Source organism: Gymnodraco acuticeps, unplaced genomic scaffold (assembly GCF_902827175.1).
Source record: "Gymnodraco acuticeps unplaced genomic scaffold, fGymAcu1.1, whole genome shotgun sequence".
NCBI lineage: Eukaryota > Metazoa > Chordata > Actinopteri > Perciformes > Bathydraconidae > Gymnodraco > Gymnodraco acuticeps.
The window spans coordinates 1,063,332-1,085,856 of NW_022989947.1; the positions used below are offsets into that span (position 1 = coordinate 1,063,332).

Sequence of the window (22,525 nt, forward strand, 5' to 3'; positions counted from 1 at the left end):
TTAAAGTACAATTACTCAAGTACTGTACTTCAATACGACATTAAGGTACTTATACTTTACTTAAGTATTTCCATTTTATTCTACTAGCTTTTGTACTCAGGTAAGATTTTGCATGCAGGGCTTTTGGTTGTATCAAAGTATTTTAACACTGTAGTATTTCCACTTTTAACTTCCACCTCTGTCTTTATTTCTTTAGCTGTTACGATACATCTATTTTTTCGGTTTTCTAGGCACGTTCTGTTTTATTCTGAAACTAATTTCACCGGAAATTATACTATTTCTTTGTGGAAGAGAACAGAACACCAAACTGCCGCTTCCGCACTGCTTCCTTGTTTATTAGTTTTAGGTGAAATAGTGCCTTCAGAAGAGTAAGAAGTGTATTTATTCTGTCTTTGGAAACGGCGAGTAATTCTCCACAACCTTTCTGAGTGAGTTGGCTTTCTGTTTGTGTGTTTGTTAGTTAGTCATGAGCCTGACTAGCTTGGCTAAAGTTAGAAAAGTGTAATCAGAGTTAGCAGCTAATTTAGCTTCTGGCTTCGTTATGTTAAATGTCGTAATCCAGACTCCTCAGAAAGTTCTTGCTAGCTCGTTGTAGCATCCACTGAATCCTTCCATTTAACGTTTTTTCAACTTTATTTCCATTATTCACGGTAACTCTCCTGTCCTGTTTATTTTCAAATCCCCCATCAGCAGAGCCAACGTGGCTGCTGTCAATATTTGGGGCATGAAGTCATCTGAGGTGTTTTTGTTAAGTAGCTACTTTTTGTCTAACTGACGTGCTAACACAGATAAACTGAATACGTTTGATGTCCAGGAGGGAGCCAGGATCTGAGTTTCACGACAACCAAGTCTAGGTTCAGCTTCTGGTCTGAATGGCCACAGCTGCAGAGGAGCCTCCAGGGCTGCCTGGCATCTCTGGCAGTAAGTACTGTTTTATTAAAAAGTTATACACTACCATTTTATTAGAAGGAATATATCAGATGTATCTGACACGTAAGCTAACCAATGTCTACTAGGGTTCTATGTTCTACAGTTCAATATCCTCTTAATATGACACATTAGGTGATCTTTCAAAGGGTTTTATGTTTCTCAGCAATACTTTTTTCCATAGGTACAATGTTTAATGTATGTTTCCATTTGTCAATACGTCACAACCATCCACATACAGCTTATAGCCAACTGATTTGGTACTATCCGATGCCATCAGATTTGCAGGCATGTTAGTTTTCTTGACTTTAAACGTTGATATGTCCACAGTGATTTGATTGATTTTTTTTTTACCAGACAACCTGGATTTGAAACATCAACTTCCCTTTGTTCCTTTGCAATTTGAACTCTTAAGATAGGTATCATTTACCACCAGTCTCTTACAGTGTGAGATCATGTCATGAGACACAGACATGCCTAAAACTCAACACAAGGCTAGACCAACTCAAAATAGAAAAAAGCAACAGAACAACTTTGAGAGGATGTAGCTCTGGTGCAACGTCATTTCACAAGGTTCAACTTACCATGATCATGTTTCCTCTTTCAAACCATAATTAGAAACGGTGTTGGACCCTCGGGAACATAAGGATGAACCCTTTGAGATGAGTCATTCACTTACATAGACAGATACATGGACATCGGCTCGGGTTATGGATTTCTTTGGACAAACATGTTTGGGCATGCCACCATTTTATTAGTTAGTAAGTCAGTTACCAAGGTGGTTAATTAACCTAGATGTCACAATGCAAACCTGTATCTTCCTAGTTTAACACACACACAACTGTGTAACCCTAATAACTGTAATTCTCAAATGATTTCCATTGTTGTGTTGTACCTCGGTTTCCAGGTAATAAGACATACCTAGCTTAATCTAAAGCCACCAATACTTTTTCAGTGGTGCTGAAACTAACAATATTCAGTTTATTATGATATAAAACCGATAAAAGAAGGAACTCTCAATATTTTGTCATTATTTTTCTGTCGATCAACTCATCATTGCAGCTCTAATCTGTTGTTGTCAAAAAGAATTAGCACAGAGACTGCATTAGCTTTAGCCAGGTGTACTAAAAACCAAGTGAGTGGAGATAAGCTGCAGGACATAGGGCAATTTAGCAAAAATGTTAACTCAGCAAATGTTGTTTTTCTTGTCTAATTAAGTGTGACTTTACCACAAATATAGTTTCTCCTTAAAGTGTAACATGACGGAATTTCCCTGTAAATAATGAAACGATGCAAACTGATAGGCACACAGTCACAACATTTTGTTTATTCTTAAAATATAAAAGTAAACTATTTAGGGCTAATGTTGACTTTGGACTCCCAGAAACCTACCTATCGACTTTAGCATTCATTAGCCTTGTTTGAACCCACGTTAATAGTAATAGCATACTTATCTAATTCCTCCCATTGCACGCAAAGACCTGCAGATTCAGTTCTGGAGGAGACTGTCTTCTCTCAGAGGTAATGTAAACGAGGTGCGTCTGCATGCTTGTTTCAAAGCTGCACCCTTTGTTTTCCACAGTAGTTGAAATGGTAGATGCTGTTTCAAGCTGTGCTGTGTGATATTTATGCATCCAGTGTGAGATTGCATTTGTCGAATTACCTATTTTCTATTCCTTTTTGTGTATTCATTTCTAAAATGTTTGCTCCTTCCCTTTTTCACTTCAGTTTCGGCTGCGACTCGAAAAAATGCGCCTCCGGAGGTAAGAAATAACTGATTTGTTGGTAGGAAATGCGTAATCTAGCTATGTGTCAATTAGGAAACACACATTGCGTTCATCTTTACAAAGTTTACAGATTTTTGGCTGACACATCATCTATTCCTTCCTCTTTGAACAAAGTACAGAATATTACATTTGAGTGATTTTCCTCTCGTAATTCTCCTTTCCACCTTGTTTCTACCAACAGAGTCCCATCACCACCATGTCTCCGGCCATGAAAAAAACCATCGGCCATCGAGGAATTGACACCACGGGGGAGACAACGTATAAGAAGGTAGGGCCGCCATTGACTGACACACATTTACTCACTTAGAGCTGCCAATTATTGTCACTTTAATATGACTTTTTTTAGAGCCAGACGTGACTCTTTCATACTTTTTGTTTGTCTGGCCAACACTCCAAAACCCAAAGGAATTCAAAGTGTTAACGATGTATTGAGTCTTACCTCAAAAGATGACCTGACATTAAATCCGATATCAAAATAGCTGTGTTGATTGTCTAATCGATTAATTGAGTAACTGTTGCAGCTCTACTCTTACTGTTAATGTATTTTTTTTAAAGCCTAAAAAGCAAAATTTTATAAGATTTGATTAGTCTGTTTCTTGGCCAGTCCTGTTATTGGGATTGATTATGATGATAGAGATATATTACATTACATTGCATTTAGCTGACGCTTTTATCCAAAGCGACTTACAATAAGTACATTCGACCAGGAAGACACAACCTTGAAGAAAACAGAATCATATAAGTATATCAGGTTTCATAGAGCCAAACATTTCAAGTGCTACTCAACTGGCTTTAGGTAATCCAGTCCTTTATTAGTATAAAAGTGCTTCGTTAATAGTTCTAACGCTCGAAGTGGAGTCGAAAGAGATGAGTTTTCAGTTTGCGCCGGAAGATGTGCAAGCTATCTGCCGTCCTGATGTCAATGGGGAGCTCATTCCACCATCTTGGAGCCAGGACAGCAAACCCACGTGTTTTCGCCGATGGGAACATGGGTCCCCCTCGCAGCGAGGGCGCAACGAGTCGTTTGGCTGATGCAGAGCGTAGTGCACGCGCTGGGGTGTACGGTTTAACCATGTCCTGGATGTAGGAAGGGCCAGATCCATTCGCAGCATGGTAAGCAAGTACCAGTGTCTTGAAGTGGATTCTAGCAGTTATCGGAAGCCAGTGAAGGGAGCGGAGGAGCGGAGTGGTGTGGGAGAATTTAGGAAGGTTGAAGACCAGACGAGCCGCTGCATTCTGGATGAGCTGCAGAGGTCGGATGGCACATGCAGGTAGACCAGCCAGGAGGGAGTTGCAGTAGTCTAGGCGTGAGATGACGAGAGCCTGGACCAGAACCTGAGTCGCTTTCTGAGTCAGCTGGGGACGCATCCTCCTGATGTTGTAAAGCGTGTATCTGCAGCAACGGGTTGTAGCAGCGATGTTTGCAGTGAAGGACAGGTTGTTATCTAGGGTCACACCCAGATTCCTTGCAGTCTGAGTCGGGAGAAACAACTGAGGTGCCGATGTTGATTGTTAGGTCAAGAGTGGGACAATCTTTTCCCGGGAGGAAGAGCAGCTCAGTCTTGTCAAGGTTGAGCTTGAGGTGGTGAGCAGACATCCACTGAGAGATGTCAGCTAGACAAGCAGAGATGCGTGCAACGACCTGGGTCTCTGAGCGGGGAAAGGACAGAATTAATTGGGTGTCATCAGCGTAGCAGTGGTATGAAAAACCATGCGGGCTAATGACTGATCCGAGCGAGTTTGTGTACAGGGAGAAGAGGAGGGGACCAAGAACAGAGCCCTGAGGGACCCCCGTAGTTAATTGACAAGGGTCGGACTCAGACCCTCTCCAAGTCACCCTGTAGGTACGGTCTTTCAGGTATGAGGTGAGGAGGGAAAGTGCAGAGCCTGAAACTCCAAGTTTTTGGAGAGTGCGAAGGAGGATCTGATGATTCACCGTGTCGAATGCAGCAGACAGGTCCAATAGGATGATGACAGAGGAGAGGGATGCAGTTTTGGCAGTGTGCAGTTCCTCCGTGACAGCAATGAGAGCAGTTTCTGTGGAGTGACCTGCCTTGAAACCAGACTGGTGTGGATCCAGAAGGTTGTTCTGATTGAGATAACAGGAGAGTTGTTTAAAGACAGCGCGTTCAAGTGATTTAGACAGGAACGGGAGGAGAGAGACAGGCCTGTAGTTTATAACATCAGACGGGTTGAGAGTGGGTTTCTTTAGGAGAGGGTTTACTCTTGCCTCCTTGAGACTGTTTGGAAAGTGACCAGAAGTTAGAGAAGTGTTGATGAAATGGGTGAGAAATGGTAGAATATCAGGAGCGATAGTCTGAAGGAGGTTTGAAGGGATAGGGTCCAGAGGACAGGTGGTAGGGCGGGCAGAGGTAATGAGGATAAGAACCTCACTTGGAGAGAGAGGGGAAAAGGAGGTAAGTGTGTTGGTGGAAGGAGGGTCTGGTGACCCAGCGGTGAGTCAGAAAAAGAAGAGCGAATGTCATCAACCTTTTTTTCAAAGTGGGTAACAAAGTCGCTTGACAGAAGTGAGGAGGGGGGAGGAGCTTTGGGGGGGTCCAAGAGGGTGGAAAAGATGGAAAATAGTTTTTTAGGATTGGAATAGGAAGATTGGATCTTATCTTGAAAGAAAGTGCTTTTTGCCTGAGAGATCGAAGCAGAGAAAGAGGAGAGGAGAGCTTGATAGGTTAGGAGGTCGTCACGGTGTTTGGATTTCCACCATTTCCGCTCTGCTGCCCTAAGGACGGTTCTATTAGCACGCAGTGCGTCATTTAGCCAGGAAGCAGGAGGGGACTGACGAGCCTGCCGAGATGTGAGAGGACGGAGCGAGTCCAGAGTGGATGAGAGAGTAGAGAGGAGAGTTTCTGCAGCAGAGTTTGGAGGCAGGAGATGGAACGAATCAGAGGAAGGGAGGGCTGAGAGCACCGACGAGGCAAAGCTAGAGGGGGAGAGGGAGCGAAGGTTACGGCGGACAAGTGCAGGATGAGAAGAGATTAGTTTGTTATGTTTGGAAAGGGATAGAGAGAATGAAATGAAGAAGTGATCGGATGTGTGGAGCGGGTTTACAGAGAGGTTAGAAGTAGCGCAGTTCCTTGAGAATATGAGATCAAGGACATTGCCAGCTTTATGAGTCGGTGGGGACGGAGACAGTGAGAAAGCAAAGGCGGTTAACAGAGATGTTAGTTCGTCTATCTTCCCCGTCTGGAGGTTGAAGTCTCCGAGAAGTACAGCGGGAGGGCCAGTTTCAGGGATGAGTGAGAGGAGATGATCTAATTCCTCCAAGAAGTCCCCCAAGGCGCCTGGTGGACGGTAGAGAACAACAATGGTTAACTGTATAGGATGGGTTACTGTGACAGCATGGAATTCAAAGGTGGAAGGAGTGAAGTTAGGTAGCTTGAAGAGGGAAAAGCTCCATTTGGGAGAGAGCAGGAGACCAGTGCCACCTCCTCTGCCAGTGGGTCTGGGTGTATGGGAGAAGGAATATGCAGTGGAGAGAGCTGCTGGGGTGGATGTGTTGGATGGAGTAATCCAGGTCTCAGTGAGAGCAAGGAAATCCAGAGACTGCAGGGAGGCGTAGCCAGAGATGAAGTCAGCCTTAGGAACAGTTGACTGGCAATTCCACAGGCCACCAGAAACTAGATGTTGGATCTCAGTGGAGCACGTGGGATAGACGAGAGCAGGCCGGTTATATCGATTAGGAGATACACGGGGCCAGTGATAATTGCGAGAAGACACATGAACAGGAATAGAGAAAATACACATGATTATAGCATGCGGGGCTAGAAAACTTAAGAAAAGAGAAATAAGACACCAGCTCGATCAGAGTAGGATTTGCCTCCTCTTTGCCTCCCTCGTGACTCCCGCAGGACTCCAATGTCTTTGTCAGTCTTTGACTCCCGCAGGACTCCAATGTCTTTGTCAGTCTTTGACTCCCGCAGGACTCCAATGTCTTTGTCAGTCTTCGGCTGTCTGACGCTCCAGGAAAGAGCTCCCCAAAAATGGACACCTGATTGCTCAGTTCACACAGCTGTAGGGCCACGGCCCTCTAATTAGTTAACTATCTACAGCTGATGGGCGACAATAGACTGGCCGTGCCTATATTAATGCAGGCTTGAGTGCTGAGACCTGTAAAGCAGGTTTCGCCTGAGCAGATCTGAGATTTAAAATCTCTCAAACGCGATTTAGCCGTTTACGCTACAATAACAATTTATACAGAGTCGAATAAATGAAACAGAGAAGTCTAATTAAACAAGAATATAACTTACAGTGGTTGCTGCGTCAATAGGTAATGTCGTCACCGGGTCCAGATGCACACTGAGTTCATCAGATTTTAAATGTGGTATTTAAATGCTTTTTAAGGTACAAAATGACTGAGTCACGCGGTTGTACTTCACGCTATCAATAGACTGGCCCTGCCTATATTAATGCAGGCTTGAGTGCTGAGACCTGTAAAGCAGGTTTCGCCTGAGCAGATCTGAGATTTAAAATCTCTCAAACGCGATTTAGCCGTTTACACTACAATAACAATTTATACAGAGTCGAATAAATGAAACAGAGAAGTCTAATTAAACAAGAATATAACTTACAGTGGTTGCTGCGTCAATAGGTAATGTCGTCACCGGGTCCAGATGCACACTGCACATATATAGACATATATATTTGTTATTACATGTGAGATTGCTCTTTCTTCCAGACAACATCATCCGCCCTCCAAGGCGCTATCCAGTTAGGCATCACACACACGGTGGGCAGCTTAACTCAGAAACCTGAGAGAGACGTGCTGCTGCAGGACTTTGAAAGCATCGAAAGCATCTTCTTTCCTAGGCGAGTCTTAAATATTGTTGTAGAAGTAATTATGTTTTGTCTGTGCTACATTATTACTCCTTTACCTAACTCTTTATGTAGTCTAATCCTCTGGCTCTTGTGTATTTTTCTGGCAGTGAGGGCAGTAACCTGACACCAGCCCACCACTATGGAGACTTCAGGTTCAAGACGTACGCCCCAATGGCCTTCCGCTACTTCAGGGAGATGTTTGGCATCCGGCCTGACGACTACATGGTATTCTTGTTTACTCAGCATCTTATATGTTCACAGAAAATGTGCTACATGCACAGTATAGAAAGAGAGATGTGAACTGTGAGAAGAAAGGCGTTATTGAGGAAGTGTAAAGAGTGAAACTGGGGAAGTGTGAAGTAATCGGGTGTTGACACTTAATGGTACGTCCACACAGCAGCTTTTCGAAAATCTTGGAGCTGGGCGTGTCTGAAAGCTTGGGGATTTTTTGCGAGCAACGCGACCAACAACCAATCACATGAATCTCCCGCCCCCGACATACAAAGCAAAAAACCCCGGGGATTTTATGCGAGCAATATATATATATATATATATATATATATATAAACTCCCCAAACAGGCGAAAACCTACCAGTTTCACCCACTGTCTCTGCCACCTCTCTCCATGCCTGGTTCCTCCGGTTGGTATCCCGGTAAAGAGTCTGGTCGTAAAGAACCGGGTGATTTGCTACCGTAATTTCTCGTTTGGAATATGAGGAAATGAACTGCGGTCTGGCTCTCCCTGCTTACACGCGGTTTGATTGGCTGGCGCTTCTACTGTCAGATTTGCATAAACGGGATTTGATTGGATGACGCTTCCAGCTCAGCTTCAAAAGTAGAACATTGCTCAACTTTTGAATCCTGGAAATCCTAGAAATCTTCGCTTCGCTCCCCCACAATGCAGTTCGGCGAAAAGCAAGGCAAAGTGACGTCATCCCCATTCAAAGTCAATGGGCAGAGAAGCGTTGGAAGATTTGTTTAAAGCTGCTGTGTGGACGTACCGTTAATGTGAAGGTGGAGCTGCGTCTGATGTAAAGGCATGGCTGATCTGTTTTGACTCCCTCCTCTCCCTCCCTCTTTTCTTTTTTTCTTTTCAGTGCACACACAGTATCACTGATATGTTAATCTACACATTCTTATTTGCAGATGCATCAATACAATAATGTAAATAATAACCAAGGGTGACGCATACAAAGTAATTGATTTTGATAATAGGATAACTATGTTTAAAAGTTGTTAACTAACTATGTGATACAGGGCAGTCACACAGTAAAGGTATCAAATCCCATCACATCTGATTTCAAGAACCTCAAAGTATCCCTGATCCAGTATTTAAAAGTCTAAACAATTAAACAGCAATGTGTTGCTTTAGGTTTGATTGTCGGTTTAGTAGAGGGTTACCTTCAGGTTTTATAACGAGAAGATCTGTGAGGAGGTTGGCCAGCTTGTTTCTAACCTCTGAGTCTGTGTTGTTTGTCTGGTTACAGTACTCTCTGTGTAATGAGTCGCTGATAGAGCTGTCAAACTCCGGAGCCAGTGGATCTCTCTTCTACGTCTCCAGTGATGATGAGTTCATCATCAAGACAGTGCAGCACAAAGAGGCGGAGTTTCTGCAGAAACTGCTTCCAGGATACTTCATGGTAAGATTTGTTGAGTGGCTTTATGTACAAGATGGTATCTGCAGAGAAAAAAAACTATGGACTGAATCCTACTCAATATACTCTTGTACATTGATCCCTCAAATTCAAAGTATCTTAGATAGAACTTGTGCTGTTACAATTTAACTCTAAGAATGAGAATGAATCTGCAGTTATTTTCATAATCCACTACTCTTAAATCCTAGTCCTTTTTTCATGCAAAGCATTCCATGAACTGGCTGTAGCTCGTTCCATGCAAATCTTACAAAAAACTAAACACCTTTTGGCTTTAGTCTGTTGGTTTGAAAGTATGATAGATTTGAATACATTTCATTTAGAAATACAGTCATATTGTAGACCAATGATCCTGAATTTAGGGGAATTCATCCACAAAAAAGACACTGGACGCTGCACTAGGTCAGAAACCAGAGGAGACTGAGGTCCACCGTAGACGGACCACTTTTGGACAAAATGTCCTCTCCGTTAAAGGCAGCTCATTGTGGAACAGCCTCCCAACTGAGATACGGGATTGTCCCACTCTCAATAGTTTTAAAGGTCAACTCAAAGAATGGTTGAGAAACAAACAGACGTGCAATCACCGTTTAATGAAGGGGTATCTCCTCTTGCACTTTATGCAGCTCTTGTATCTTCTCTTGCACTTAATATGTCGTTGCTGCTACATTTTACTGCCATGTGGTAAATGCTTGTGTATGCTGCTCTTGCTCTTTTTGCATATCATGTATTTATTTTTGTTATGTTTATAAATGTCATGTTCTTATATGTTGTATGTGAGGGACTGCGGATGGAAATTAGCTCAAAGCTAAAATCCGGCATATTGTCTTAAGTGTTCATTAATGTGCATTGTCCCTGTTAAAATAAACAATGAAATGAATGAATCCTTAGAAAAAAGAAATCATTAGATTCTGCTTCAACAGATTTTAAATACTTAGATTTGATTTTGAAGTAACTCTCAATCCAAATATTACCCCTACATTATTTGATTGTCTGCGTCTTATTTGCACATTCTAAAATGATACACACCGACTCAAGATTTCTTAACAATGTGGGATGATTTGTTATCTTTTACTCATTTGATTTATAATTTATGTATTTTTCAATTTAGTCAACCATTTCGTTTTTTAATAATTTAAATCGCTTTCTTCTTCTCTGCCATCGTCTAGAACCTGAACCAGAACAAGCGGACCTTATTACCAAAGTTTTACGGCCTGTACTGCGTCCAGGCAGCGGGTAAGAACATCCGCATTGTAGTCATGAACAATCTGCTGCCGAGCTCCGTACGGATGCACCTCAAGTACGATCTGAAGGGCTCCACCTACAAGAGACGAGCTTCAGCTAAAGAGAGGGAGAAGGCCGTGCCCACATACAAGGACCTGGATTTCTTGCAGAACATGCAGGATGGGCTGTTACTGGAGGGGGACAAGTACCATGCTGTTTGCAAGACCCTCCAGAGAGACTGTCTGGTGAGAGAGCCACAGTGATGCCTGCTTAAACACTACACACAAGATCATACACAAATCAGTAATAGAAAAACACACCTGCTTTTTTCCCTCATATTCTTCTCTTTCTAATTAGTTTGTATTCCCATGTTGGTGTGTTCCTTGATTTCCTTCCAGCTTTTGCAAAGTTTTAAGATTATGGACTACAGCCTTCTGGTGGGAGTCCACAATGTTGATCAGGCGTGTTTAGAGCATGCTGGCGAAGAGGCAGTTGCCGGGGCAGCGGACCAGAGGAGGCCGCAGGGTCAGAAGTCCCTCTACAGCACTGCTATCGAGGCCATCCAGGCTGATGTGGGGCGCATGGGATCACAGGACACAGAGGACAAGTGAGCGACTGATTTTCAGTTGCCAGAGAGCGGTCATGTTCACTGAAATACATTAAATCTAATTGTTTTTGTTTAAATTTGAACAGAACTGGAGGAATCCCAGCACGCAACTCAAAAGGCGAGAGGCAGCTGGTGTATATTGGTATCATTGACATTCTGCAGTCCTATAGGTAAGCACATTTTATTAAGTTTAATCGACAAACCCCTCATCCAGTCACTGATTCACTCTCTACACTCTCTTCTAGGCTCTCTCTGTGTTAACCCAGGATGTGTTCAGGCGTACTGAGTGTAATCTGGGCTATATGTGTTGTTTTTCAGATTTGTAAAGAGGCTTGAACACTCGTGGAAAGCGCTGGTACACGATGGGGTAAGGTACCCCCACTCTTATCAGATAATTGTGTTGTAAATGAAAATATTCACAGTATATGTAACCCGTGAATCATTCCTCTTCTGTAGGATACTGTATCGGTTCACAGACCGAGTTTCTACGCAGACCGATTTCACAAGTTCATGTGCAATGTCGTCTTCAGGAAGCTATCTATATGTAAGTAGATATTGCATTCATAACTCTGTTTTCACCATCTTAACGATTGCACTGTGATTGGATTTCTCAAACTACTTGTAGATCTGGTCTGGGAAACATTTGGCCACAAATCTTTTATTGTGTAAACGCTAATATCTCTTGATGCATCGAGACAAGGGCGTAGCAGGAAAATACGTCATCAAAACCTCTTGTTTTGTTCCTCCAGTCTTATCTCTAGTTGATTCTCAAGTTGCTTGTGAAGTAAAATAATAACAAATAGGCTCTGTAGTCCAAACTAAAATGACAAACTTTTAATTGCTCCCATATGATGTTAATACTGCTTCCCATAGGTAACTTCATAACCATCAGATTAGTTCGCTTACACTGGCTTTGTGTATGACGTCTGAAATGTCAAAAAAGACCATATTGATGTGAGTGCATCAAACATATTTCGCTATTTGGGTTTCATTTTTGGCAGACACGGATCGAGGAGTGTATTACCACCTCGTCAAAAACAACAATGCATTTGGTGTAGGCAAACAGAAATTATATGTTGGATTTGAATGAGATCTGATCACTTGAGATACATGTTGAGACATATTCTAATGCGTGTGTGAAGTGTCAACATGGATCCCTTTAAGCCATTCAACAAACAAAGTCACAAACATATTATGGAATGCATCTTGGCACCAGGATTGCATTGCCACACCCTGTGCAGCGCCTCTCTTCCTGTCAGTGCACACTCGTGCCCTGACACCAACATTGAGCCCATAATGTCTGAGTTTAGGACTGTTCATTGATCCTTTTTCCTCTTGTATGTAGCGAAGACCTCGCCATCTAAGAAGCGGCGAGCCGTGTCACATGCTCCTCTGAGAAAGCTGGCTGGACCGGGGCCTCCTCTGTCGACTCAAGTGAGCATCAACAGCCAGCACCCTGTTTTCCAAAGTCAAAGCAGCGATGAGACCAAAGAAGAAACCGAAGGAGACAAAGGTAAGAACTGGAAATAGGAATTGTATGTTTCAGCTGGAGTGCAGAAAACTCATTCTGCTTTGTGCAGATTAAGTCCTCCAGCGTGTCCCAGCTTGTGAAGTGCTTCTCTCACAACACAGCAATAACTGTTTTCCCTCCCGTTCCACCCAGTCCTCCAGTCAGGTCGTCCTGACCTCCTCCCAAAGACCTTACCGCCCAGCAATGCTGTTGGCAAACCTGCTGAAACCGCCTCCTCAACGGGAGACCCTGCTCCAACAAGTCAGCCTCCGCCTTCCTCTGAGGACACATACATGTCGGTGGGAGTGGATTTAAACAACACATCGAACAAAGACCAGGAGCACAGCACCACCAAGAGGTAAGAGGAACAATACTCATGAAGATGTTTTTATATGAGAGATCCTCAGCAGGATATTTAAATGTGTTCGGTACTTACATAGATTATAATAAAGATTATAAATATATATATATATATATATATATAGTCTAAAAGGCAATTATAAAATGTGTGTTTTTCTTATATATAATTTAATTTAAAATAACATTTAAAATACTGTTTAAGGTTTTTCTTGCAGCTTATTGTCGTAAGCCATATTCTATTTAATGCAATGCGTGAATGGCCGCTTCTGTAGCAGCTCAAAGCCATGTAGTCTGGGGTGTGGTTAAATCGAGTGCAGCTTAAATACAATTTGAATTTATTGATTTGAAAAACATTCAAATAATTATGGGTGGGAGATTGGTGGTTGAATTTTCCGCAACTGATTGCTTCCATTAGGAGCTTTCACACCAAGTACTTTTCCCAGGAATAGTTCCCGGAACTTAGTTCCCCGATCTAGTAGATCGCGTTCACGCCGGAATAAGTCCCTGAGGGAGGATTACGCAAATGAAGCATGGATGTATAATAAGAACTGGATACAGCGTGGGAGGCGGGGCCTCGTTCATTCCTATGAGAGTTGCTCATTGGCGCATGAAGACAAAATGGCCCAACTTTTAAGAGTGAAACGTCACAAAAGTATTCATATAATCATATAATCCGTTCTTATTGTGCATCCATGGGTAAAGGTAAAACTCATGTAGTACTGAACACGTCAAATGAACGTGCCGGTGTTGTGTCAAATGATGCACCCCCATCATGAAATGCACCCCTTGTCACGGGAACGCGCATTTGTAAATGAAACGTTAAGACCTTAAAACAAAAACTAAACATTGCATTATAAGAAATGGCACCCACCTAAAAAAGATGGTTCTCTTATTCCCACCCTCAAGTATTCAGGGTATATTTGTAGGACTAGTACCAATGAATAGAGCAAGTTTCATGAATGTGAGACTTTTATTTTGTAAGATAGCAAGGGGTGCATAACGTGGCAAAAATATGCTGACAAAGACTATGTAACATTTGTAAACATATATTTTGTTTATTATATGATAATAAGATAAAAAAAAAGATAAAAGATATGTAGAAAATAAACCTATTTAAGATACGTTCATAACTAACGTAACGTGGGAGAAAATACGTTTCTAGCTAAACGTAATTGAGAATGCAGTTAGTTCTGTGGGAACGTAAAAGAAGTGACGAATGAATGAAAAATCCAGGATTCTACACCACTACCATCAAAATACGGAGCGAAAAGTTTAACCACAAGAATCAAGACTATTATGAGCTACCACTAGCGACTCAGTCTGTAAATTACCATTAAAAAAAACCTGGACGTTTAGTTTTCGTTTTAAGCATCGTTTTAAGGTCTTAACCATAGAAGTCTTAACGTTTCATTTACAAATGCGCGTTCCCGTGACAAGGGGTGCATTTCATGATGGGGGTGCATCATTTGACACAACACCGGGTGGCGCGGTCCCGTGGGTTAGATCCGCGTTCATAATGCCGAGGAAAATAACGTCATTAGCACATTTTACAACTTGAGGACCGAATGTTTTTAATAAGGGCTATACAAATGTTCATACTGGGTAGTTTATTTCGTTTAAAAAAAAATATCCAACGATTTACAGACGTCTCTTTCCCAATGTAAGTCAATGGGAAAAAGTATTTCTGGGCCCAGCGACTGATACGGAAGTGTAGTACCGCCGTTTGATATCAACGAATATTTTCCTCAGAGTCCGGGGCACTTTCTGGGGTGAAAAGGTTCGCAAAAAAAAGTTCTAGATCTTTTTGGTGTGAACGCGAAATCCCAGGAACTATCGGAACTACTCCTGGGAAAAGTACTCCGGCGTGAAAGCGCCTATTCACATGACGCATAATGAATACAGGAAGTTCTGTATTGATATTTGTATCACTTGACGGGTCCTGGTGTTGAATCTGGTATCATTTCGCCATTTCTGCCGAACCCTTGTCGATAATGAACATTTTTAGTTGCAGATAAAAAAATTATAATCTTTATGGTGAATGAGGCATTATCATTTTTTATACAATTTTCTGCTTTGGTTTAAGCCTCAGAAAGACCTTCTGTAAAGGCGTCGTACAAATCCCATCGATTGTACTGTTAATGGCTATGACTATTACACTGCACCTGCAGAAATGTCAACAAACCAGATCCTCAGGAAATACGGCATGTTGAGGAAGTGCAGCGTCTTAAGAGGGGACATCTAGACTTTTAAATAACAACCTAACTAAAAACGAGGAATAGTTTATGTATACTTTTGGAAGTAACTAGAAGGATTTAAGTGAATAACTTTTTATCAGATCAGAAGTTGTAGTTTTGTTGTATATTCGTTTTTTTCACAATGATTTATATTGTTCAATTTTACTACTCTGCTCCTGTGTTGCTTGCAGAACTCAGTTTGAAGAAATCGGTTCTGTGGAGGTCGTCTCACTTCGTGACATTGTTCCTGCTGCAAGCAAATGCTCTGTAAGTTAATAAAATCCTCTGAATCTTGTGACACCTTTAGCTCATTCTGGGTATTTTTCTTTTTTAATTGTGTTCATTGTTTTTGGTTTACAGGTGTAGAAAAATGAACTCAAATGAACAGAGACAAACTTGGAAGATGTTATGAGCACAAATGTTACAACCTCTCATTTGGTGAGATTTGAGGTAAAGTTATATATCGTTTCAGTGAGACCAAGTGGGATTTTAAATGTTTTTTTGTTTAGTTTTTGCACTTTGATTTCCAAATCTCAACATGGTGTGAGCATGTTAGCGGGTGGTTGTGTCGGACACTAGTGATTGCGGGTACATTAAGGCTATGGTGCTTATTGAACACTATTATTCATCTCATAGGAAAGCTTTTTTATGCACAATCAAGGATTATTCTTGGCACCGATGTGCCCATCTCCATTTAGAGTGTAACAAGAGGACTTTGCCTTATTTAAGCGATGTTATCAATTGAATGGTATTCTTTTTTTTTATTTCTCCTTCTTTGGTGTATAACAAACGCTGTCGCACATCATCATGCATACTTGGATCTGTAAGTGTCTCAAGCCCAGAGTATCATGTATGGCTTGAATGCTTTAACACAAAACCATGTCATATGTGTTTCAGAACACAGTTTTAAATAAAAGTTTTAATTTAAGGAAATTACTGTATTCATAATGGGTATGCTGCCTTTTTTAAGTCTACTCTTAATGCAAACCATGCTAGAAGAAATGACTCCTCTCATGTTCAGGTCAAAAGGTTTATTGAAAGCAGTGTTTATACTTATAAACTGTACGATCTGATATCAATTTCAGGCCTAGTGTGTAGATGTCCAAATGTGACGCAAGTACTGGTACTCGAATGGCTTTAAACAAAGCACCACAACAAACCCTGAGCTTGGGTCTGTCTCATGAAGCAAGAATAGTGAGTTAGTCAGCTAAGTTTAGTGTGGATAAAAGAACTCCTTACATATGGGCTGTGAGGGTGAAAATTCCCTTTTCTTACAGGCCCCTTTCTTACAGGAGTTAAAAAAACAACAGCATTTAGTTTAAAGTGTCATGTACCAAAGTGTATGACATTATTACAAATGCAGTACAATCATCTTGTTTCCATTATAATTTATTACATTTGTATTATAATATAATACATGTTTGCAGTACAAGGTGTCCCACTATGTCTCTAAACATGCAGGGCAATGCTAACGTAGATGTACCTGTAGTCTATAAACTATTGTTTCATAGTATTCCTATTTGTTCAGTGTAGTATGAACACATTCTAACACTGCAGCCACTGCACACAAAACGGTTTGTTTCTTTTTCGATGGTGTATGTGTGCATGCTTGCCATTTTATCTTTTTACATTTCCTCCACGAGAAAAAAAGTTTGCCGAATGTCATTGGGTGGGATGCAGTGGCCAAAAGAAAATTAGCAATATGGTTTCAAAGGAGTTTTTGACTTTGTTTCTGAATACTTCAAACTATACACACTGGGGGTACCACATTTTATAAAGTATTTTTATTTGCAAGTTGGCACTATTTGTGGTCCGATGCTATAAGTGAAAAAAGCGAAGTATAAACTCAACATGGATTATTTAAATTTGAGTAATCTACTTCCAACACCTCTACTACTTATGTCAACCATATATTAAGTGTATTTTCAACTTGATTCATGTTTGACTGTTTTATTATTTTAAGCTTTTTGTATTCCTGTTCCTGCTTTTATATTCCAGTGGGGCTTCTTATGGTTAATGGTGATAATAATGACATAAATATAACATTTGTCATCTTTTAATAAAATCATTAAGAAAAAGACACAAATTGTTAGTGTAAAGTGTGTTGAGGCTCATAAACTAAAGAAATATTTTTGAGACAGGCCCCAACCAAGGCATAGTTGTAATTTTATTTGTCTTAATTTAACATTGAAAGATGCTTTGACCATGCAACAAAAATCTTTGTTTACATCGTATATATTCCTGAATGATAAAACGATGCATAACATTAAATTAATTGATAATATTCCCACCAACATAAGTTTAAAAAGCATCATTTGGGTTCATTTATACATCCTGTAAATTATATTTTATTCTGCTGGCTGTTCAATCTGTCAGCCAATTATGTCCCCATATTTAAAGTAAAACTGTTTCTCATTGAATAAACACCAAATCAGTCACACATGCAGCCTATGAACCTAACATGTACATAGTTATATGTATTATAGTATTTATTACTGAATGTATTGATCTGGTGCCCAGAATGTTTATGAATAGTGATAATGGATTGAAAATGTGCCTTTCTATAGCACAGCAAGCCTGTATCTAAGGCTGCTTTCTTAAATCATAATGTATTTCTTTCTGTATACTTTGTTAGTTGGTCTTCACTTGCCTTTGAATTATATACAATAAATGTGTGCACATCTATGCAGGAACCACAGCAAGGCCTTTTCACAGATTATGTATTTACAAGGGATGTACTGTTTTTCTACACTTGTACCTGAAATTATTAAAGAAAAAAATTGCAAAATTGTCTCAGTTGATTTGTTTGCATTATACAGATCAACCTTAAATCTCTTTCAGTGTTTTGCAGTATGCTATAAATACTGCAAGACAATATAAATGTTGAGGTAGCTTTCCATTTTATATTTGCAATTTAATAAACACAACTAGATTGAAATGTAAAGAAAATAACCAATTTCAATATAATCTTAATATAAACATTCACTTAATTGTATTGACTATGGCCTTTTTATCCATGTCTACTCATCTATCTTTCAACCACAAGGTACATCCAAGTCCCCAACACAACCTACACACAGGAATTCATAAACAGATATTGAGTTAAATAGAATATATAACGTTGAATTAAAGTGAATATTGAATATGAGATGCACTTGAAAGCTCCAGAAAAGGCTAAAAAGAGGACTTTAAGTTAAAGTTTAATATTATTCTACTTTCTTGTTCATCAACAAATTACTATGTGAAATACAGGTCACAAAGCCCGGCCAATCAGATTCCGTTTTGTTCAGCGTTTGTCCAATAGCCTGTGAGCTTGTAAGGCTACGACAGAGAGCAACAAGAAGTTTCCAAAATGGGGCTGGAAAGTACTATGGTCTGGTAAGAACTCTACAAATACCTTTTTTTGTGTGCATTTGTCGTAATGTTTACGGTTCATTCAGCCTTTAATAAATAATTATGCGACTTAGTCGTTTTTTTTATCTGTTTTTGAGCAAATGTCCCGTTTAACTGAGCTGATTATCGACCGTTGACGTTTAGCCGGGCTGAGTCATTGTAGCTCAAGTTAGCTGAGATATGCTTAGATTTAAAGTATTTATTTAGCTGTAACTCATACAACCACATTGACGAATGCTATTCGTTACAATTGAGTGCTTTCTATCGAAACTGACATCTTCCGTTGATTTGATTGTTGCGACTTATGAGCTAAAACCAATTGCTATCGTTAGCCCACCATGCTAATGCTGGTTTTTTTTGACGACGCAATTTAACTACATAGTTACCTCCCGGTGAAGACGACGGAGATTTCCAGACGGAGCTGACTGTGAAGCGTAATTTAGATGTTTTAACAATTCAAACTAGCCTCTAGGCCTCCCTAGGCTAACTAGCCTGGTCACAGTAGATATGGGAATGACATGTCAGATGCTAGCTGATGAGCTAAGTAATGCTATAAGAGCAACGTTAAACTGATATTTTCTCTGCAGTGTGGACAACAGTGAATACATGAGAAATGGAGACTTTCTACCAACGAGGCTACAGGCTCAACAGGATGCTGTCAACATTGTTTGCCACTCAAAAACAAGAAGCAATCCGGAAAACAATGTGGGCCTCATCACAATGGCAAAGTAAGTAGTTCTCTCAAAATGGTCAAAGTTTGGATGATAATCAAAACGTTATTTTCCAGCACAGTTGGTGTACGTTTTTGAGCAGAATTACAAAGTTAAAAAAATAAATATATATAATAAATATATAAAAGAGAGGATGGAAACCCGCAGGGATTACATATATAATGGTCAAAGTTTACAATATTACACACATACAAATGATATGACTACATTATAGTAATGGCAAAATATCTGGAAGAAGAAAATATATATATATATATATATATATATATATATATATATATATATATATATATAACAATACCAGTACAAAAAGCTAATGGGATTGTCTGATGTATATGGTTTTGTGTGTCAGGGCTTGTGTTTTGTAGGCGAGATTTGCATTACACCAGCCAAAGTAGAGTTCTGCTGGTTTAATTGCACACGGCCGATGATTATTATAACTAACCATAGATGTTTGTCATGTTTCCATACAGTAACGCGGAGGTCCTGACAACACTGACTCCAGATTCTGGCCGCATCTTGTCCAAACTCCACGCTATCCAGCCCAAAGGAAACATCTGCTTCTGCGTGGGCATCCGAGTGGCTCATGTGTGTAACTTGAATATGTGTGTCAAACTGAGTAGAAGGAGCTCTATTTATTGCTAACTAAATTGGTGGGAAAAAAACAAGAGGGGTTTTGGTTTCTGCTGCATCAGTTTTTGAGTACCCATATTTTTTATATGTTTTTCCTGCACAGTTGGCCCTGAAACACAGACAAGGAAAAAACCACAAGATGAGGATCATTGCCTTTGTTGGGAGTCCTGTGGAGGATAATGAAAAAGAAGTGAGTTGGAAGTCTTGCATCACATTTTGTGCCAATCCCACACACAAAACTTCCTACCCATTATACATCATACTTTTAACTCTTTTCACACTGTCAATATCACTTAAATTGTTTTTCCTCATCTCACCCTGCAGCTTGTCAAGTTGGCAAAGCGCTTGAAAAAAGAGAAAGTGAATGTGGATATTATCAACTTTGGAGAGGAGGTAGGAGTTCTGAATGTATCTTCTATTGACAAAGGATAATAACCCACAATATAGTATTTTTATTGATTTCCATTGCTGAAATGTCTTCCCCTTTTTTCTAAATTAAGTTTCAACTGACCTTGCCATCTGTCTCCTGTTATTTTCAGGAGCTGAACACAGAGAAGCTGACTGCTTTCATCAACACTCTGAATGGGAAGGAGGGGACCGGCTCCCACCTGGTCACCGTCCCTCCGGGGCCCAGCCTGGCTGATGCGCTGCTCTCTTCTCCCATCCTGGCCGGGGAAGGAGGCTCCATGATGGGTCTTGGTGCCAGTGACTTTGAGTTTGGTGTGGATCCCAGTGCTGATCCAGAACTCGCCCTGGTGAGCAACGTTTGGATGCATTTCAACTGCCAGTAAACATTGTACACTACTTATCAGGACAAATATTTGTAAGGAGTAATTGATGATGTATAGTTGTGCAAATAGTGGGGAAATCTATTAGGTACTTGATGAAAGACTAAGCTAACACTAATGTGTGAGATGCTTATTACATATGGAAACATGTGTATCAGCACCTTAGAACCAGTACGAGGTTAGAAACTTAACCACACATAAATAGCCAATGTGGTATTGCATTATAAGAAATGGCAACATAAAAAAAGAGTGACTTTTCACAATAGACGATGATATGCCCTTGGGTATCTTTGAAATAAGCATAAACATAAAAAAACATTTGTGGTTTTTCCTAATTCTCACTGTGATTTATTTTAGGCACTGCGTGTCTCAATGGAGGAGCAGCGCCAGAGGCAGGAGGAGGAGGCCCGCAGAGTTGCTGCTGCTTCTGCCACTGAGGCAGGCGTGCCCACACCCAGTGCAGATGGTGAGTGGAGGACTACAAGTTTGCTTTAACTACACGACCTGGCTGTTAATGTTAATTGTTAGAATTAGACAATGACACTTACTTATTTTTGATTAAATATCCCACAGAATCAGAGGAGGCTTTATTGAAGATGTCAGTGTCTCAGCCTGAGAGCGGTGCAGCCGTGCTTCCTGACTTCAGCAGCATGACAGAGGAGGAGCAGATAGCCTACGCCATGCAGATGTCTCTTGCTGGAGGAGGTGAGTTCCATTTTGATTTTCAAATTTCTCTTGCTACCACTTATGACCACTCTTATAGTTGCTGGGTTATCTGTTAATTACTTGTTTTTTCTGTGAACAGAGTATGGAGAAATGGACACAGGGGCCCCAATGGACACTGCAGAATCAGCCAAGGTGAGTCATCATATGATGTTTCAAATCAACAATTGTGACATGTTTGAAATGCAAAAAAGTAAATCAAAATCCATTTAACTGTAAGATGAAATGCATAGTAGAAACCCATAAATTGCAGAATCAATATTGGACAGTGGGATATTATTAATTACAAAAGAAGACATTATGGTCACTTTTTAAATACAATGTAAGCAGGCCTTGTTTAGGGATCTTAACTTGTATGAATACATAATCCATCAAAAGTGATTGTGTCCTTTTATTGTTACAAAATAGGAGGAAGACGACTATGATGTGATGCAAGACCCGGAGTTCCTTCAGAGCGTCCTGGAGAACCTGCCTGGTGTCGACCCCAACAACGAGGCCATCCGCAACGCCATGGGCTCTCTGGCTTCCCAGACTGGAAACAAGCCAGAAGGCAAAAAGGATGAAGAGAAAAAGAAGTGAGGAACAAAAGAGATGGACACAGTCTTCAGACAGCAACTAAAAAAAAATTAAAAACCGGACAATTGCTGACTCATGCAGGATTACTTTACTATACTGAAATACTGCTGATGCATCGTCGGACTGACAGCCCAGCATGAGACCACACTCTGACTTTTTATTATTCAAATTTTTTTTGTCAGACACTCAAAAGCACCAATATTTACAGAAATGACGAAAAACCCACAGTACTGAAAGACTTTAGTGTCAAATCTGACTGCCCTATAACATAAATTGATCGTGAAAATGCTATATGGGCCAACTCTACATGATATTATTACTGATAATTTACCTATCGGAAGAGAACATCGTTTGGGATGACAGGCTCCTCAATTTAACAGTTAGCCACACTCCTGTCATGTTTGTGTGTTTTTGCAATAAAAGCTATATGTAATCATGTTGTGTTTTGGTGTTTTTTGCTGCCCTCAGAACCTGATTTTGATGACAGCTCTGTGAGCAGATTGAGGAGACAATACATTTGTTTTCCTCAAGACCACTGTCCCGAGTTCAA

The 22,525-nt window shown here is 40.5% G+C and overlaps 2 protein-coding genes across 6 annotated transcripts; both read left to right on the plus strand.

Annotated features, from left to right (window-relative positions):
* The first annotated feature begins 288 nt into the window (after nt 1–288).
* Nucleotides 289–17,919, plus strand: LOC117542579 (phosphatidylinositol 4-phosphate 5-kinase type-1 alpha-like). Of its 5 annotated transcripts, XM_034210333.1 has the most exons (17): nt 290–428; nt 815–921; nt 2,407–2,448; nt 2,656–2,690; nt 2,896–2,982; nt 7,408–7,538; nt 7,655–7,772; nt 9,035–9,187; nt 10,366–10,665; nt 10,819–11,027; nt 11,114–11,197; nt 11,346–11,394; nt 11,484–11,571; nt 12,373–12,540; nt 12,691–12,895; nt 15,323–15,398; nt 15,492–17,919. In XM_034210333.1, exons 2-17 carry the CDS (start codon nt 873–875, stop codon nt 15,495–15,497), a joined length of 1,800 nt encoding a protein of 599 aa, XP_034066224.1. In that variant the 5' UTR covers nt 290–428; nt 815–872; the 3' UTR covers nt 15,498–17,919. The 5 variants fall into 5 exon arrangements, with proteins under 5 accessions (XP_034066223.1, XP_034066226.1, XP_034066224.1 ...); XM_034210332.1 differs by having other exon boundaries at nt 289–428; nt 789–921; nt 15,323–17,919; XM_034210330.1 differs by having other exon boundaries at nt 15,323–17,919.
* Nucleotides 17,920–18,392: 473 nt separating this feature from the next.
* On the plus strand, nt 18,393–22,411 carry LOC117542580 (26S proteasome non-ATPase regulatory subunit 4-like). The gene is made up of 10 exons (XM_034210336.1): nt 18,393–18,509; nt 19,112–19,252; nt 19,729–19,843; nt 19,992–20,078; nt 20,213–20,281; nt 20,428–20,643; nt 21,034–21,142; nt 21,250–21,381; nt 21,482–21,534; nt 21,808–22,411. Exons 1-10 carry the CDS (start codon nt 18,484–18,486, stop codon nt 21,976–21,978), a joined length of 1,119 nt encoding a protein of 372 aa, XP_034066227.1. The 5' UTR covers nt 18,393–18,483; the 3' UTR covers nt 21,979–22,411.
* Nucleotides 22,412–22,525: the final 114 nt, after the last annotated feature.

Excerpts from the sequence above, each read along its gene's own strand:
- LOC117542579 (XM_034210332.1), top strand. The coding sequence starts at position 873 with ATGGCCACAGCTGCAGAGGAGCCTCCAGGGCTGCCTGGCATCTCTGGC. Across the intron at positions 922-2,406 it reads GCTGCCTGGCATCTCTGGCA|ACCTGCAGATTCAGTTCTGG; the intron begins GTAAGTACTGTT and ends TTGCACGCAAAG. Across the intron at positions 7,773-9,034 it reads TCCGGCCTGACGACTACATG|TACTCTCTGTGTAATGAGTC; the intron begins GTATTCTTGTTT and ends GTCTGGTTACAG.
- LOC117542580 (XM_034210336.1), top strand. The coding sequence starts at position 18,484 with ATGGGGCTGGAAAGTACTATGGTCTG. Across the intron at positions 20,282-20,427 it reads TTATCAACTTTGGAGAGGAG|GAGCTGAACACAGAGAAGCT; the intron begins GTAGGAGTTCTG and ends TGTTATTTTCAG. Across the intron at positions 21,143-21,249 it reads GCCCACACCCAGTGCAGATG|AATCAGAGGAGGCTTTATTG; the intron begins GTGAGTGGAGGA and ends AATATCCCACAG.